We start from the raw sequence: 19,123 nt of genomic DNA, 5'->3' as shown, positions 1-19,123 counted from the left end.
TGATTTTTACGTTTATAATGCCGAATCTTGTCAAATTAGAAAAATCAATTAAAACCACAAAGAAAATGTGATTTCAACTGTTTTTTTAATAATAAAATTAGACGTAAAAGTGACCTATGGAAGAAGTATTTTCGATAAAAGTATATGTATTGAAGTAGGTTTACTGGAATTATTTTAGTGTAACTTTTTGGGAATGCTTCCGGACGGCACCTCACAATGAGATTAGAACGCAGCTTCTATATAATCGATAATATAGATCTGTAATTTTATAATTCACTCTGAATGTTTTATCGTTAAAGTAATACCCAGAGAGTACAATACTTGGTATTTTTGTTACAATATGTATCGTCTAGTCAACGTAAAAATATATGTAATCTTCTCAGGGCAGCGAAACAACTTTTGTAACCGTCACTTTTAAAACGTGCGCTCTGAGAAGAGTAAAATTTACTCAGATGTGACTTAAACCAAAAATCCGAACTGCTCAATAAACTAAAATAAAAAAATCAAAGTTTTATTTTATTTACCTACCGCAAACTTCGAGACGACTGCGTTGGCTTGAAAAAAGAGAACTGCTGGTTAATTTGGTGACGTAATTCACTTGTCTACGCCACAAAAAGGTGAGTATCACGGAACGTACACGTTTTTGGTGGAATATAAGAAAATTGAAGCTATAAACGCGATAACTTTATTGGTTATTGGTTTTACATGTTGACATATTTCAGCTGCAACATTGATCTTGCTAAAATTACATAGAAAATACATGTCGCACATTTTTCATGTAAAATTAGGCGCTACAAGTGAGTGACCTACGGAAGAAATGCAATAATTAATGAAACGTTACGTAATTTTTGGGGTTACTTCCGTAAGGCACTTTACAATCATGATTCATGAACTTAGATGCCAGCATTATCCAACAAAAGGTTTAGTACATTTGCAAATTGATAACTTCTCAAGCATTTTATGAAAGTCTCAGAGTAATACTTGTTTATATAAAACGATGGAAAAATATGTAGTCTCCTCGGAGTGTACGCTTCAACGTACAACCAAAACCTGCGTAATCCGAGAGACTACACATTTACAAAAGGAATTATGTACCTACTTAAAATTTACAAATCATAACTGCTCAATAAACTCCAATTAAAAAAAATAGAACATCATTTCTCAATTTGTACATTTTATACAAATTATCGTATCACAAATCTAATTTAATCATCACACATCGAATAGAAAAAAGCACAAGCCTTTACTTTAAGTGATTCATCGTTGATACTGATTGGTCTGACCGTTTCGTCGTTAAATTCGTACCAACTGGAACCATCCCCCGTTAACTGAAATATATTTTGAGAAAATAATACTTACCCTTTTGAAGTCAGCGCCACAGCCGTGTAATGACCGTAATTCATATCACCCGAATGTACCGCGATTGCGTTAAGCTGATAAAGACAGTTCCCTAATCGGAACTTTTTTACTTGGAAGTGGGCCCTCGATTCCACTTTCTTCAACGTGAGGACTCCGTTCACAACAGCCTGTCTGTACCTAAAATTCTATTCGCTTTACCAACTCCTACTTTACTTTTTACAAATACCTTTTGAGAACTATCACCATAATTTTCGGTTCGTAACAAATCTCTTTTTGATTATTCACAGGTCTTTTACATTTGGAACAGCAATATTCAGGTATAATATAATCAGCCATGTACTCGTCCATCAGGTCGTCCAGGCTGAAATCGTGCTCTGGTACGGACAGCATGAACGTGCTTTCAATTTCAAATTTGAACGTTTTTTGATCACACTGGTTACAGTTTTGCTTGATCCTGATTTGGTGGTAAAACCAGTCGATGAAGACGGAATTTTTTCCTTCGAATTGGTTGTACCATGCTTTTTGTTTTGGTGTCATTATAGGAGGCAAATTGATATCATAGCAACAATCTTCGCACAGATGATTCAATAAAAACAAAAAGAACTCCATGCAATCCTCGTGATTTCCTAATTTATAAGTGGCTTCCAACTGGCCCACTTTGTTGTAGAATTCTTGCGGATCTATAGATTTCACCGATTTTGACCAAAGTTGACGAATTAATCCTGCCGTCTCGTGAATAATGGCCGCTGGATTTCTGATGTTATAACTGGAGTAAGTGCCTCTGCAGAAGAGACGTTTCAATGCTGGGATGTTTCTTATACATTGCATAACGGTGCTTATGTAACAGGTGTTACGGATATTTCGCAAACCAACCAAACCCGATGTCTAAAAATGAATTCAAAAAATAGAGAAAAACCAAACGAATATTTTTATAAGCAAAGTGGAAAGCCGGCGAGAAAAAATGTAATACATAACAGCTCAATTAAGACATTCACATGTTGTCTCATTCCATTTAATCAAACTGATTGAAAAAGTGAGACTTAAGGACTGTCCGCAATCACTTAAAGGCAAAAAATAAACAACAAAACGGTCTCGGTTTGTAAAGTGTTTGAAATCAAAACAAATTGCCAGACGAGACTCGTTTACAACACAAGCAATAAAAGAATAATACTAATTGTCTTTAATAAAACATGCCGACGATAACTGTCCTGATTCGACATGTAGACCATGAAAATGATTTACAAAATAAATTTTCAAAATTAGTGACGTACGTACCGCAGAGTGACGGACAACTACAGGATTTTTTTTTGTTTCAGTTGAAAAAGAAAAATCAATAAATAATTGAAAACGTGGAAAAACAAATTGTGTGAATTAAAAAGGTCACATCAAACGTTACAGCTGAACGCCGTCAGCCTTGGATTTTTCATTGTTAGAAAATTAAAAGCAATTTATTCCGTGTCACTGTAAACCAATACATTTTTTTCAGCGCTCAACATGTCGAGAAAATCATTGTTGTAGTATTCAGAACAGTGTAAATAGCTATTATAATAAAGAAAGTTATTTTTGGTTATTTCTAGGTGTCTCAAAAAAAAAACACGAGCGCATAGCTCCCTTATTTATCGGAGGATTTTAATTATCTGTACACCAAATTAAATGGTTGAGAATAGGCTACAAAATAACCTAATAAAATCACGTATAGCTCTCAAGGTTTCAAGGCTAAACTGTCAAAAAAAATTTTTTTCAAATTCGAACACATCAAAATATTTTGACAGTTTAGCCTTGAACCCCTTGGGGCTATACCTGATTTTATTAAGCCACTTTGTAGCCTATTTACAACCATTTAATTTGGTGTATAGATAAGTAATATCCTCCGATAAATAAGGGAGCTATGGGCTCGTCTATTTTTGGGGACACCTGTACACATAAATATAATACAAAAAATATATAAATGTACCCTAAAAATAACTTTGTTTCTATAATACATTTTTTCTAATTTGCTATTTTAATAAATCTGTTAACGCATTCATTTTGAATGCTATTAACACATCCGAAATCTAGGAACTTTTTTCAGTTGGTAACACACACTGCCGGCAGCAAATTTACTGTGGTATTCTCTGCTATTTGCCGTATTTCTGGATAATTCATCTTTAATTCCAATTTTACTTGAGGAAAATGACAATTATGTTTAGTTTAAAATTTTACTTTAAATATGAACTTTGAAATAAAAGTGTCACCAACTGTCACAAAATTCCCTAAATTACCAAAATTGATTTTATTTGTAAAATACATGTATTTAATACGCAAATTAGACAAAATAGCATTAAAAAACTTGTTTTTTTTTTATAAAACTCATGTTTTAATATACTATTACACAATACACTCCTTTGTGTATCAATTTATGTGTGCAGTTTTGCGACAAAACAAAAACTATTTACATAAAAAATCACTTACCATATATTCCAACGGCTCGATGCGAAGACGCTGGGCGAAGGGCATAACAGCGGGTTTGGTAGCCCTATTTATTACAGGTCTTTCTGAATCTCTGACTTCATTGTTGTTACCTTTAGACTCGCGTTCTTCTTTCTTCGGTTTCAGCGCTCTAGCCTTTTTCAGTTCTTTAGACCTTTCCTCGTCTATGATGCCAAGAATTCTCAATTTCTCTGAATCATCCTCTTCGATCTTGGTGATTTCTTTCAAATCTTCGGATTTTAAATCATCTTGGGGGTCACACTGGAAATCCAACTCCAGTTTTTTCTTAACGTCGTCTTTCTTCTTATTGAGATCATCGAGGATATCTCTGAGCCGATTAATTTCGACGGAAATTTCTGACTCTTTTGTTTTCAAATTGGCGAGGTTGGTGATGTTGTTTTCTTGGTTACACAATTCATTGATCTTTTTCCACTCCTTTTCTTCTTGAAGTAATTGTGAAATGATGCCTTGTCGGTTGATCGTGATCTCTTTGTTTTCCTTTATGAGCGATTCTTTCGTCTTCGTCACTTCGTTCTCATCATTGACACCCAATTCGTCAACTTTCTTTTCTTCGGGGATTCCCATCACGTGCGTTTTATTGTCAGACTCAGTTGGATATTTGATATTGTCCAATTCTAACAACTCATCTAATTCAGTGTTTTTCTGATACAAATAAACGTGGGGATTTACGCACTTGGTGGGATACGTTTGGAGCATCTCTAAATAGCCACCGTTTAAAATCACGGGTGGTTCACTGTAATTTCGATTTAAATCCCACTAAAATCATCACTTTCTAAATATTTTCTTTGAATTCTCCAACTAATTACTACAACTTACGTCGACTAGGGCTGAACGCAATTTATTTAACTTTGTTAACGCAAAATTATCAGAAGATGTGTTCCAATCATACAGAACAATCACGTCAAAAGTGTCCCTCGTTTCCCAAATTTTCTGAGTAGATGTGGCTAATTTCTTTCCTAAGGCGTGTGCCGAAAGTCTACGTGAAAATTTTTTTAAAACATTCACTAATGCAAATTTCACACATAAACAAAATTATTCATTTATTATTAAACGTCAATTATTTTTTCTTGCCAATTTTTTTATACAAATGTCCCGTAATTACGATAAGTTTCCGCAAAATCCCATTTTTGCAGCTTTGAAAAAAGTGGACTCCAAAACAAATTTCTTATCTCTCGCGGGTTATGCTTATCAATGAAAGAAGGGCATTTTCGTTTAAAAAAAAACCTTGTCATTGAAAACGTAATTATGGACCACCTATATATGCTGAGCCCTGTATATTCAAGTACATACAGGTATTTAATATTAAATTTATAATAAATTTGGAAACTCTTTTGAAACATAAAAATTTAACACCTAACTTACATAATATATACAAAAACCTTACCCTGAAGTAATCGACTGATCTGGAACATTAATACAATTGATGTGATTAATTCTTGATTCTTTAAAGTCATAATCTGGACGGGCGTCTACTAATAATATATTACATTTTCTTTCTAAGGCACTGAATAATTGCTGACAAGTTATAAACTCATCTAACATAGAAAAAAAAAATTAATGTGTGTGTGTTACATAAAATTTTATTACCCTGAAATACCCTTGGCGATACTTCTACTACATTATCCTTTTCTTCTTGTACAGGCTTATCAGGAACAGTTCTAAATTTTAAGGCATATCTTTCTTGCAGACTTCTTTTAGTCTCTTCATATTGAATCAAAACTTTCTCATACTCAGAACCAAATCTTATTTTAACAAAATTCTTGTCAGTTTGAGTATTTAAAAGATGATTATAGAAAGTTAGATATCTGGCAAGTAAAATATAAGTTTTTTCTTGATTCAGTATGTTCAGTTGAGTTTCTTTATACAATTTACTAAGGGCATTACATATCCTGTAATGACAAAATGTAAGCTAAAAACTTTTTTTTTTTTCAAATACTTACTGCTTGAATTTATAATTGTTAACGTTGATTACGCTAAAATCTTGTTTGGCAAGAAGATCCAAAGCATCTAAATTATTAGCGAGATGTAGTTTTTCATAGGTCCCCATGTTTTTCTCAAATGTACATCAAAACAATATCGACATTTAAAAAAAAAACTTCATAGTTAAATACAATGATTTTTATGGAAACATTCGTCGTTTTTTACAAATAAACATTACTATTTACGAATATAGGTTAGAATGCACTTATGAATGAGATTATTCGAATGACAGATGTGGCGAAGATGTAATTGACAAGATGACAACAGAAAACACACAATAATCTAGTTAAAAAAGTGAAATCACCAAGTCTAGAGATTGTTTAAACAATTTCACTGGTCGATTTATATTAATTTAAAAGTTGAAATAGACAAAGTGCATGTACATTTGGTATTTTCAGAAGTGTTGTCAACACTTGAACACCTACAGACTGTGATAAAAAAAATTGAGGTTATGTGTTTTTAGTGATTTGTAAAAACACATTTTTCACAATGAGTACTCCGCCGAAACCGCAAACTGATCAGAAAAAAGGTATTTCTGTAGTTACAGATCCAGCGTGATAAGAGAACAATGATTTTAGTAGATCCTGGATGGAATGATCCTCCAATGTTGAATTACAGTTCTACAAATCCACCCCCAAAAACACGGATTACCAACAAGAGAATTGCATTTCCAGTGACTGGAACTTCAACTACAAACAGCTCTAATACCAATAATCAAAACAACACACCTAATGTAGGTGCCTTTCAAGGTCCTCCAAAAAACTGAATTCCATTTAGAACAGGCATTCATAAATTGTAGGAGTATTTATTAAATTCTATTATGAGTTGAAATTATAATTTTGCATTATTATTATCTTGTTTTAAAATGCGCGCCAACATTGATTTATTTTAAACTGTGAAAAATATTCATTTGTTTTATAGGGATGTTAAAAAAAATCCATATTTTCCAATAATAATGTTTATTACTTTTCAACACATTAACCTAAGTGCATTTCTGTCAAAACGTTTTTGTGCCCTATACTTTTTACATGATATGCGCACTCTTGCTAAAGAAAATCAACTGACAGCAAATTCAATTTGAAGAGAAACATTGCAATTCCTTGTATAAAATCTACAAAATAAAAAAAAAAACGTTATATAATAGATTTGATTATGGGCTTGAGAGAAGTATAGTCCTTCACAAAGAATGATTATGATATTTAACTTGCAACTGAATAAAAAGTTACACATGGTCCTAGAATGAATACCAAATACTTGAGTATAATTATATAACACTATACTAGCTTAACAACGGTAACAACTTACAATTACTGTAGAAATTCAACAATGAAAATTACTTTAAGAATGACACCTCATATTTATAAAAATGATATGATTTTTATTATTACATACTTTCAATTAGACATATCCCTGCAACATTTTTGTACTACATTCTAGGACATCTGTATAACAAATGTAGTTCTATTGTTATCAATTATAATATTTAAATATCACATAGATTTTAGAATTTTATTTTGGGAAGGTGCACTTGTGTAAAATGCTGATTAAGATTTGATCATTTTACAGAATCACAATTTATAAGTTTGTACTAGTTAAGAAGCACCAAAGTAAACAACAAATTCACGAACACCACTACAAGAGTCTAATTGAAAGATTTTAATAGTAAATTGTAAAAATGTAAAATGACTAGATGTGCACTGTGGCATTACTAATAATTATATTGCAATATTAGTCTATCAAAAATTTAATAATCATACAATTACGCTACGTCTGTTGGATTTTTGATCAGGTGCATATTGTTCCAAGTCTTCAGGTTGCGTATTAAGTGCAGAGTAGTCTACAGGGAACATTGCCGATGACAATGCGTTTGGTGGAGCACCTAAAATATATTGTCCTGGTCCATTGGGGTATCTTCCCAGTAAATAATTAGCAAAGCATAGACGATATGCTTTGAACATTAACGGGTGATCTCCATTCTAAATAAAAGTACAAAGTAGCATAGGAGTTGCACAACAAAGATACAAGAACCTACAGAAGTCATAGCTTGATAAGCTATATCTAAAATTTCTCCCACTCTGACGGTGTCTAATCCCAAAACTGATGAATAAAATGCACTTAACTCGTCTCTTGTTATTATTCCAGATCCTTAAAAAATCATGTTAAAAAGTTTGAGTGATGTAAGCGAGAAGACTCGCGACTCACCACAACGATTAATAACTTGAAATAAAACTTTAACAAAAAACTGTAACCAGATAGGAAAATCGCATAAATTTTTTGAGCCAAAAATTAACTGAGACCATTTGTGTAGCCATCCGTCTTTTGTTAAATACATTTCTCCATTCAAAGTGAAACCTAGACAAAACAAAAATCAATACAAATATGATTGTGACATCTATAGGGACTGGTATCAATAAATAAGGTAATCAACAAAGATTGTCCAGGAACATTCGGTCAAAAGCGTTGTTTCATCACTGGACAATAATTTTTGATTACACAATAGGAAAGACACACCTACAAACTGAAATAACACGCGATTAAAAAATGTAGACACGAAAGTAATGAATATAAACGTAAAACATAAACAGTGCTAAAAAGTGCATTACATAAACGTAATTAAGCGACCGACTTGAAAACTTCTCCTATTCTACAAAACGTTCGTGTATTTAATTTTCTGTTAAATCTATAAATATGTATAAAAAATGACATTCGAGCAATTGCGAATAAACAACAAAATACTTAAAAATCAAATATGCAAATACCAAAAAATGACTACTCTAATTCAAAAATACTGTACCCAATTTTTCATCAGATATGTCACATAAAAAAGTTTCAATGAAACCACGCTCCACTTCCCGCAGAATATTAAATTCCGGAGAATTTATCGACCAGTCGGCAAAATGTCGCAATCTCTATACATCCAGAAAGCATGCAAAAATTTTTCGGTAAATAATAACAATCGACTTTCCACACCAATCTGATGCATGCATCGTGGTAAAAGTTAAACAATACTGACAACAGTCGTGTATTGTTCAACTACAACAGAAATTCATTTACCGAAAACTTGATTTATTGGGTCATCAATGAGTATTTTCAGCCAATGCTAACTTTCAAAATCGCGCGCACACCGACAATTTTTCTTTTTATTGACGTTTTGTTGACATTGGCCCTAATTAAGCAGGCAAAATTTTTAATTTGTAACAGTTGCGGGAAATTTCGAAATGACCTTGAAGACCAAAATTTAATGCCGCGACTGTACAATTCTATAAAAAAAATATATGATGTATCGCAGATGAATTTTTGACGATTAATACATCAGAGATTACAGCATATCCAATGAAAATTTTGATGATTTATTGTTATTTTTACATTTTTGCATATTGTTGATTACCTGAAAATACTCACTCAAAATCTAATCAAAACAGTTAATTTAAAAACTTTTAGTCACTAGGGAATATACCCTGTGTATCATCTACAAAATTGACATCTTGTGGTCACTTTTGAAAAAAATGTGGCCCTGTCAATATTATTGTTTTCGTTTCTGTTAGAGCATGCACAGAATGAATCATTACCTCTATTAACGTTTCAAAATCTTGTTCACTTATTAAATTATCTTGGTCATGATCGAGTAAGCAGGTGAAAAAGTGGGAAAATTTATTGTTCAGGGTTGGTGTTAATTGGCAATCTTCTCTCTGGTCCACTTCTGAATCTATACTAAATCTGTCTACCCAGGTAGCTGCAGATATTAAAATGTAACATTAAATAGTTTGTGATTATCAATACTCACTCCAAACATGGACACTCCATCCACAACTTTCAATTTGTTCATCTTTGTCTGTACTTTCTTCTGATTTTTTCGCATTTTCTGTCTCAATCTCAGGCAGAGTTCTCCACCTCTTTAACAAATCCTTTGTCTTATCCTTAGTCCTGTCACATGCCTGTCTCCAGTTGGTTATAAATTTATGAGGCACTTTTAACGAAGCATCGGTAATAACTTTTTGATTGTCATGTTCGTGATTTTCTTCTTTAAAATGAATTTTTTCATTTTTAAACGAACCACTAGTACTGCTTTTGTCTAAGCTTTTTGTACTTTTTAGGCTTGTCTGGGACGTTCCCAGATCTTTGATGTGATCTTTATTGTATTTCACATCCTCCAATGAGTTTTCCATCATAAACCACAACTCTACACGATTTCACAAAATTAAATTATGCACTCCACACATAACTCTCCCTCAATGCCTCAATTGCGTGTGCCATAACCTTACCTTAAAGTCATAACAAAAAATCCATTAGGAAATCACACGTTGTGACGTAAATGTTACGTAACAACAAATGAACGAGACTGACAGTTAGTGACATCTTTGATCTGTATTACAGCAACTATAACACCCACAACGTCAAATTACGTTTAGTGAACAACTTGCCGTGAAAACATAAAAAATCAATTTTTCTCCTTGTCTAACCTATTACAAAAGATAGGCTGTTTCTATTTTTTTTCTAGTTTTCCTTATCTGAAATATGTACTGTTGTCATTTATCGCCATGAATTTAGCCAACGATGCGCCATCTAGCGTTAGAGAAGTTGCTAGAATGCTCGATTGCTCGACATGTCGAAAACGTCAAATAAAAATGTATCAATTAAATAATGATTATCCAAATAACTTTTTGCGCGTGTAGATAATTGTATATAACAGTAATAAGAGATATAATTTATCCTTTACTGATTAGTTATATGACAGTGCAGATAACTGAAGTGAAGGAAATCCTTGATATCTATTAAAACAAAATAGTTAGGTTATCCGATAATTGTCAATAGAATGACTATTATTTGTCAGTGATAGTATAAGTGAAGTATAAGGCAATCAGACTATTAACTAACAATATTGCATAATTGGGAGGCAAATACAAAGAAGTAAAAATGAACGCGAAGGCAACATACGCAATTATAACAACATTGGTGGGATGTGGCTTAAACAATGTATTTCTGGAATACATAATAAAGTAAGCAAACAATCTTGAAATGGACTACATTTTATTAATAATTTAATTTTTTAGGCAAGATCCAGGTTCCGGTCATTTAATAACATTTGCCCAATTCTTGTTTATTGCTATACATGGATTTATTATGACATCAAAGTTTGGAACAGTAAAACCAAAAATTCCATTCCAGGTATATTTTACTCTGGTAGTATTATTCTTCCTTACCAGTGTTATTAACAACTGGGCATTTAATTTTAACATTCCAGTTCCATTACATATGATTTTTAGAGCTGTAAGTTTAGTACAAATTATTAAATAATTAGTTGAGACTAGGTGTCAATTTTAGGGATCACTTATTGCAAATATGATTATGGGAATTTTGATCCTGAAAAAGAAGTATACCTTAGACAAATACATATCTATTGGTATGATCACTATTGGGATAATTATCTGTACACTTATGTCTAGTGGCAATAACAAGGCTAAAGTAAGAAGATAAAATAGTGCAATAATGACTGTTGAAATGTATTATTGTAGGCTTGTACTGATTGTGATTTACATGTAGAGAAGCAACAAGCTGAGGACCACTTCTTTTGGTGGATTATTGGAATAGCTTTACTAACTGGAGCATTGTTATTGTCAGCACGTATGGGTATTTATCAAGAATCTATCTACAAAAAATATGGAAAATACCCAGAAGAAGCCTTGTATTACACAGTAAAAATAAACATTGTTCATATTATGTTTTTCTATTTTTTTTTTGTTTCAGCACATGTACTCCATACCAGGCTTTCTGATTTATTCTCAAAGTATCTGGGAACATATGCAACTTGCATCACAATCTGAAGAGTATGAGATTCCTCTAGTTGGATTGTTTGTGCCAACACTGTGGATGTTGATTTTGTTAAATGTTGTTACCCAGTATTTATGCATTAGTTCAGTTTATGTTTTGACCACTGAGTGTACCTCTCTGACTGTTACTTTAGTGATTACTTTGAGAAAGTTCTTGTCCCTGATGTTTTCAATTGTGTATTTCCAAAATCCTTTCACCATTTTTCATTGGTTTGGGTCAGCTTTAGTATTCATTGGAACACTGTTGTTTGCTGAAGTTTTCACCAAAATTAAAAAAGTTTACCAAAAGGTAACCCAAAGTAGTGAGAAGAAACGTAATTAGTTCCTTGTACAATTTTTTTGTGTTGTTTTGTTGATATAGTTGAATTGTTTTTTAGGCAATTAAAGTTATAGTTTTTTTTAATGAAAACTTTCATATTATTTCCTTACCAATAATTTCACAACTGTCATTTGTTTTACACAAGGTTGACAGTGTAAGTTTTTCGTTATCGTTCATATATCATAATTTATCCCCGATTTTAAAGAGGAGAATTGATTTCTTTAAAAATTGATTTCAACAGTTAATTTGTTTCGAAAACAGTTTACACTTTGGAATATATAACAAAGTATTACAAAATCGCTCAAGTTCCGCAGATACAGTAAAATATATCTATTTTCTTAGTTTCGTTAATAGCGATAATGTTTATTAATTTCAATTTCAAATGAAATATTCAAGTCGCTTACAATGAATACAGTTACTTTTATTTCCGTATATTTCATAATGAGTAATGACAACTATCTACAAATTTAATGTCGAGCTTTGAGTGACATTAAAAAAACCGACAAAAAATTGTCGAAGCAAATTACAAAATGGTGTAAGTTGTTTCTTAACTTAACAAAGTCCATGTACAGTAAATGAAAAACCACCGGATTGGAATTATGTGCGTTTAATAGTTTTTCTAATTTGCTGTTTTTATCAAAGCTGAATCAGCTGAATTCAGATATAGGGATAGTTCCGGTCATGGACCACATTTGTAGGTGTGGGAGCCAAAAATATGAGTTATTTGTTTTTTGTGAATTTCTCTTAAACGAAAAAAGCCGATTCGAACCAAATTGCTGTCAGTTATTGTAAAGGGTCAGTTGAATTCAGGACTCTTAAGAAGCGCCTTGACAAGGGCAATCCAACGGTGCAAAATTCATTGCCATATGTTGCTTAATAAGGGAGCTATGAGCGTTTAAATGATTTTCCGAAGTGAAAATTATATAGAAGGGGGGGGTACGTGGTTTTTTCGAAAAATTTTTTGTCGCCGATTCGAACCAAATTGCTGTCAGTTATTGTATAGGGTCAGTTGAATTTAGGTATAGTAAAAGTTTCGGCCATTGAACCCATTTTTTGCTGTGGGAGCCAAAAATATGGATTTTTTGGTTTTTTGCGATTTTCTCTAAAATGAAACAATCCAGGTAAATTTTTTTCGACTCTTAAGAAGCGCCTTGACAAGGGCAATCCAACGGTGCAAAATTCATTGCCATATGTTGCTTAATAAGGGAGCTATGGGGGTTTAAATGATTTTCCGAAGTGAAAATTATATAGAAGGGGGGGTACGTGGTTTTTTCGAAAATTTTTTTGTCGCCGATTCAAACCAAATTACTGTCAGTTATTGTATAGGGTCAGTTGAATTCAGGTATAGTAAAAGTTTCGGCCATTGAACCCATTTTTTGCTGTGGGAGCCAAAAATATGGATTTTTTGGTTTTTTGCGATTTTCTCTAAAATGAAAAAATCCAGGTAAATTTTTTTCGACTCTTAAGAAGCGCCTTGACAAGGGCAATCCAACGGTGCAAAATTCATTGCCATATGTTGCTTAATAAGGGAGCTATGGGGGTTTAAATGATTTTCCGAAGTGAAAATTATATAGAAGGGGGGGGTACGTGGTTTTTTCGAAAATTTTTTTGTCGCCGATTCAAACCAAATTACTGTCAGTTATTGTATAGGGTCAGTTGAATTCAGGTATAGTAAAAGTTCCGGCCATTGAACCCATTTTTTGCTGTGGGAGCCAAAAATATGGATTTTTTGGTTTTTTGCGATTTTCTCTAAAATGAAAAAATCCAGGTAAATTTTTTTCGACTCTTAAGAAGCGCCTTGACAAGGGCAATCCAACGGTGCAAAATTCATTGCCATATGTTGCTTAATAAGGGAGCTATGGGGGTTTAAATGATTTTCCGAAGTGAAAATTATATAGAAGGGGGGGGTACGTGGTTTTTTCGAAAATTTTTTTGTCGCCGATTCAAACCAAATTACTGTCAGTTATTGTATAGGGTCAGTTGAATTCAGGTATAGTAAAAGTTCCGGCCATTGAACCCATTTTTTGCTGTGGGAGCCAAAAATATGGATTTTTTGGTTTTTTGCGATTTTCTCTAAAATGAAAAAATCCAGGTAAATTTTTTTCGACTCTTAAGAAGCGCCTTGACAAGGGCAATCCAACGGTGCAAAATTCATTGCCATATGTTGCTTAATAAGGGAGCTATGAGCGTTTAAATGATTTTCCGAAGTGAAAATTATATAGAAGGGGGGGTACGTGGTTTTTTCGAAAAATTTTTTGTCGCCGATTCGAACCAAATTGCTGTCAGTTATTGTATACGGTCAGTTGAATTCAGGTATAGTAAAAGTTTCGGCCATTGAACCCATTTTTTGCTGTGGGAGCCAAAAATATGGATTTTTTGGTTTTTTGCGATTTTCTCTAAAATGAAAAAATCCAGGTAAATTTTTTTCGACTCTTAAGAAGCGCCTTGACAAGGGCAATCCAACGGTGCAAAATTCATTGCCATATGTTGCTTAATAAGGGAGCTATGGGGGTTTAAATGATTTTCCGAAGTGAAAATTATATAGAAGGGGGGGTACGTGGTTTTTTCGAAAATTTTTTTGTCGCCGATTCAAACCAAATTACTGTCAGTTATTGTATAGGGTCAGTTGAATTCAGGTATAGTAAAAGTTTCGGCCATTGAACCCATTTTTTGCTGTGGGAGCCAAAAATATGGATTTTTTGGTTTTTTGCGATTTTCTCTAAAATGAAAAAATCCAGGTAAATTTTTTTCGACTCTTAAGAAGCGCCTTGACAAGGGCAATCCAACGGTGCAAAATTCATTGCCATATGTTGCTTAATAAGGGAGCTATGGGGGTTTAAATGATTTTCCGAAGTGAAAATTATATAGAAGGGGGGGTACGTGGTTTTTTCGAAAATTTTTTTGTCGCCGATTCAAACCAAATTACTGTCAGTTATTGTATAGGGTCAGTTGAATTCAGGTATAGTAAAAGTTTCGGCCATTGAACCCATTTTTTGCTGTGGGAGCCAAAAATATGGATTTTTTTGTTTTTTGCGATTTTCTCTAAAATGAAAAAATCCAGGTAAATTTTTTTCGACTCTTAAGAAGCGCCTTGACAAGGGCAATCCAACGGTGCAAAATTCATTGCCATATGTTGCTTAATAAGGGAGCTATGGGGGTTTAAATGATTTTCCGAAGTGAAAATTATATAGAAGGGGGGGGTACGTGGTTTTTTCGAAAATTTTTTTGTCGCCGATTCAAACCAAATTACTGTCAGTTATTGTATAGGGTCAGTTGAATTCAGGTATAGTAAAAGTTCCGGCCATTGAACCCATTTTTTGCTGTGGGAGCCAAAAATATGGATTTTTTGGTTTTTTGCGATTTTCTCTAAAATGAAAAAATCCAGGTAAATTTTTTTCGACTCTTAAGAAGCGCCTTGACAAGGGCAATCCAACGGTGCAAAATTCATTGCCATATGTTGCTTAATAAGGGAGCTATGGGGGTTTAAATGATTTTCCGAAGTGAAAATTATATAGAAGGGGGGGGTACGTGGTTTTTTCGAAAATTTTTTTGTCGCCGATTCAAACCAAATTACTGTCAGTTATTGTATAGGGTCAGTTGAATTCAGGTATAGTAAAAGTTCCGGCCATTGAACCCATTTTTTGCTGTGGGAGCCAAAAATATGGATTTTTTGGTTTTTTGCGATTTTCTCTAAAATGAAAAAATCCAGGTAAATTTTTTTCGACTCTTAAGAAGCGCCTTGACAAGGGCAATCCAACGGTGCAAAATTCATTGCCATATGTTGCTTAATAAGGGAGCTATGGGGGTTTAAATGATTTTCCGAAGTGAAAATTATATAGAAGGGGAGGTACGTGGTTTTTTCGAAAAAATTTTTGTCGCCGATTCGAACCAAATTGCTGTCAGTTATTGTATACGGTCAGTTGAATTCAGGTATAGTAAAAGTTTCGGCCATTGAACCCATTTTTTGCTGTGGGAGCCAAAAATATGGATTTTTTGGTTTTTTGCGATTTTCTCTAAAATGAAAAAATCCAGGTAAATTTTTTTCGACTCTTAAGAAGCGACTTGACAAGGGCAATCCAACGGTGCAAAATTCATTGCCATATGTTGCTTAATAAGGGAGCTATGGGGGTTTAAATGATTTTCCGAAGTGAAAATTATATAGAAGGGGGGGGTACGTGGTTTTTTCGAAAATTTTTTTGTCGCCGATTCAAACCAAATTACTGTCAGTTATTGTATAGGGTCAGTTGAATTCAGGTATAGTAAAAGTTCCGGCCATTGAACAAATTTTTTGCTGTGGGAGCCAAAAATATGGATTTTTTGGTTTTTTGCGATTTTCTCTAAAATGAAAAAATCCAGGTAAATTTTTTTCGACTCTTAAGAAGCGCCTTGACAAGGGCAATCCAACGGTGCAAAATTCATTGCCATATGTTGCTTAATAAGGGAGCTATGAGCGTTTAAATGATTTTCCGAAGTGAAAATTATATAGAAGGGGGGGGTACGTGGTTTTTTCGAAAAATTTTTTGTCGCCGATTCGAACCAAATTGCTGTCAGTTATTGTATACGGTCAGTTGAATTCAGGTATAGTAAAAGTTTCGGCCATTGAACCCATTTTTTGCTGTGGGAGCCAAAAATATGGATTTTTTGTTTTTTTGCGATTTTCTCTAAAATGAAAAAATCCAGGTAAATTTTTTTCGACTCTTAAGAAGCGCCTTGACAAGGGCAATCCAACGGTGCAAAATTCATTGCCATATGTTGCTTAATAAGGGAGCTATGGGGGTTTAAATGATTTTCCGAAGTGAAAATTATATAGAAGGGGGGGGTACGTGGTTTTTTCGAAAACATTTTTGTCGCCGATTCGAACCAAATTGCTGTCAGTTATTGTATACGGTCAGTTGAATTCAGGTATAGTAAAAGTTTCGGCCATTGAACCCATTTTTTGCTGTGGGAGCCAAAAATATGGATTTTTTGTTTTTTTGCGATTTTCTCTAAAATGAAAAAATCCAGGTAAATTTTTTTCGACTCTTAAGAAGCGCCTTGACAAGGGCAATCCAACGGTGCAAAATTCATTGCCATATGTTGCTTAATAAGGGAGCTATGGGGGTTTAAATGATTTTCCGAAGTGAAAATTATATAGAAGGGGGGGGTACGTGGTTTTTTCGAAAAAATTTTTGTCGCCGATTCGAACCAAATTGCTGTCAGTTATTGTATACGGTCAGTTGAATTCAGGTATAGTAAAAGTTCCGGCCATTGAACCCATTTTTTGCTGTGGGAGCCAAAAATATGGATTTTTTGGTTTTTTGCGATTTTCTCTAAAATGAAAAAATCCAGGTACATTTTTTTCGACTCTTAAGAAGCGCCTTGACAAGGGCAATCCAACGGTGCAAAATTCATTGCCATATGTTGCTTAACAAGGGAGCTATGAGCGTTTAAATGATTTTCCGAAGTGAAAACCATATAGAAGGGGGGGGTACGTGGTTTTTTCGAAAAATTTTTTGTCGCCGATTCGAACCAAATTGCTGTCATTTATTGTATAGGGTCAGTTGAATTCAGGTATAGTAAAAGTTCCGGCCATTGAACCCATTTTTTGCTGTGGGAGCCAAAAATATGGATTTTTTGGTTTTTTGCGATTTTCTCTAAAATGAAAAAATCCAGGTAAATTTTTTTCGACTCTTAAGAAGCGCCTTGACAAGGGCAATCCAACGGTGCAAAATTCATTGCCATATGTTGCTTAATAAGGGAGCTATGGGGGTTTAAATGATTTTCCGAAGTGAAAATTATATAGAAGGGGGGGGTACGTGGTTTTTTCGAAAAAATTTTTGTCGCCGATTCGAACCAAATTGCTGTCAGTTATTGTATACGGTCAGTTGAATTCAGGTATAGTAAAAGTTCCGGCCATTGAACCCATTTTTTGCTGTGGGAGCCAAAAATATGGATTTTTTGGTTTTTTGCGATTTTCTCTAAAATGAAAAAATCCAGGTACATTTTTTTCGACTCTTAAGAAGCGCCTTGACAAGGGCAATCCAACGGTGCAAAATTCATTGCCATATGTTGCTTAATAAGGGAGCTATGAGCGTTTAAATGATTTTCCGAAGTGAAAATTATATAGAAGGGGGGGGTACGTGGTTTTTTCGAAAAATTTTTTGTCGCCGATTCGAACCAAATTGCTGTCAGTTATTGTATACGGTCAGTTGAATTCAGGTATAGTAAAAGTTTCGGCCATTGAACCCATTTTTTGCTGTGGGAGCCAAAAATATGGATTTTTTGGGTTTTTGCGATTTTCTCTAAAATGAAAAAATCCAGGTAAATTTTTTTCGACTCTTAAGAAGCGCCTTGACAAGGGCAATCCAACGGTGCAAAATTCATTGCCATATGTTGCTTAATAAGGGAGCTATGGGGGTTTAAATGATTTTCCGAAGTGAAAATTATATAGAAGGGGGGGGTACGAGGTTTTTTCGAAAATTTTTTTGTCGCCGATTCAAACCAAATTACTGTCAGTTATTGTATAGGGTCAGTTGAATTCAGGAATAGTAAAAGTTCCGGCCATTGAACCCATTTGTTGCTGTGGGAGCCAAAAATATGGATTTTTTGGTTTTTTGCGATTTTCTCTAAAATGAAAAAATCCAGGTAAATTTTTTTCGACTCTTAAGAAGCGCCTTGACAAGGGCAATCCAACGGTGCAAAATTCATTGCCATATGTTGCTTAATAAGGGAGCTATGGGGGTTTAAATGATTTTCCGAAGTGAAAATTATATAGAACGGGGGGGTACGTGGTTTTTTCGAAAAAATTTTTGTCGCCGATTCGAACCAAATTGCTGTCAGTTATTGTATAGGGTCAGTTGAATTCAGGTATAGTAAAAGTTCCGGCCATTGAACCCATTTTTTGCTGTGGGAGCCAAAAATATGGATTTTTTGTTTTTTTGCGATTTTCTCTAAAATGAAAAAATCCAGGTAAATTTTTTTCGACTCTTAAGAAGCGCCTTGACAAGGGCAATCCAACGGTGCAAAATTCATTGCCATATGTTGCTTAATAAGGGAGCTATGGGGGTTTAAATGATTTTCCGAAGTGAAAATTATATAGAAGGGGGGGTACGTGGTTTTTTCGAAAAATTTTTTGTCGCCGATTCGAACCAAATTGCTGTCAGTTATT

At 33.7% G+C, this 19,123-nt stretch overlaps 3 protein-coding genes across 3 annotated transcripts; 1 reads left to right on the top strand and 2 right to left on the bottom strand.

The window, feature by feature from the left end:
* Window positions 1–662: 662 nt before the first annotated feature.
* LOC138140442 (ubiquitin carboxyl-terminal hydrolase 8-like) lies at window positions 663–6,373 on the bottom strand. Its single transcript, XM_069061519.1, has 8 exons — window positions 5,790–6,373; window positions 5,437–5,738; window positions 5,234–5,384; window positions 4,666–4,825; window positions 3,811–4,605; window positions 1,586–2,244; window positions 1,360–1,536; window positions 663–1,308 (listed from the first exon to the last, which is right to left on the bottom strand). Exons 1-8 carry the CDS (start codon window positions 5,894–5,896, stop codon window positions 1,206–1,208), a joined length of 2,454 nt encoding a protein of 817 aa, XP_068917620.1. The 5' UTR covers window positions 5,897–6,373; the 3' UTR covers window positions 663–1,205.
* Window positions 6,374–6,771: 398 nt separating this feature from the next.
* LOC138140443 (uncharacterized) lies at window positions 6,772–10,350 on the bottom strand. The gene is made up of 6 exons (XM_069061520.1): window positions 9,614–10,350; window positions 9,399–9,562; window positions 8,624–8,738; window positions 8,032–8,181; window positions 7,862–7,974; window positions 6,772–7,805 (listed from the first exon to the last, which is right to left on the bottom strand). The coding sequence occupies exons 1-6, from the start codon at window positions 9,996–9,998 to the stop codon at window positions 7,581–7,583; spliced, it is 1,152 nt and encodes a 383-aa protein (XP_068917621.1). The 5' UTR covers window positions 9,999–10,350; the 3' UTR covers window positions 6,772–7,580.
* Window positions 10,351–10,399: 49 nt separating this feature from the next.
* Window positions 10,400–12,066, top strand: Efr (ER GDP-fucose transporter). Its single transcript, XM_069061522.1, has 5 exons — window positions 10,400–10,826; window positions 10,881–11,097; window positions 11,152–11,292; window positions 11,343–11,522; window positions 11,575–12,066. The coding sequence occupies exons 1-5, from the start codon at window positions 10,744–10,746 to the stop codon at window positions 11,977–11,979; spliced, it is 1,026 nt and encodes a 341-aa protein (XP_068917623.1). The 5' UTR covers window positions 10,400–10,743; the 3' UTR covers window positions 11,980–12,066.
* The last annotated feature ends 7,057 nt before the right edge of the window (window positions 12,067–19,123 follow it).

The sequence above is a fragment of the Tenebrio molitor genome, chromosome X (assembly GCF_963966145.1).
Source record: "Tenebrio molitor chromosome X, icTenMoli1.1, whole genome shotgun sequence".
Classification (NCBI taxonomy): Eukaryota; Metazoa; Arthropoda; class Insecta; order Coleoptera; family Tenebrionidae; genus Tenebrio; species Tenebrio molitor.
This window is presented reverse-complemented; position numbering and strand designations above follow the sequence as displayed.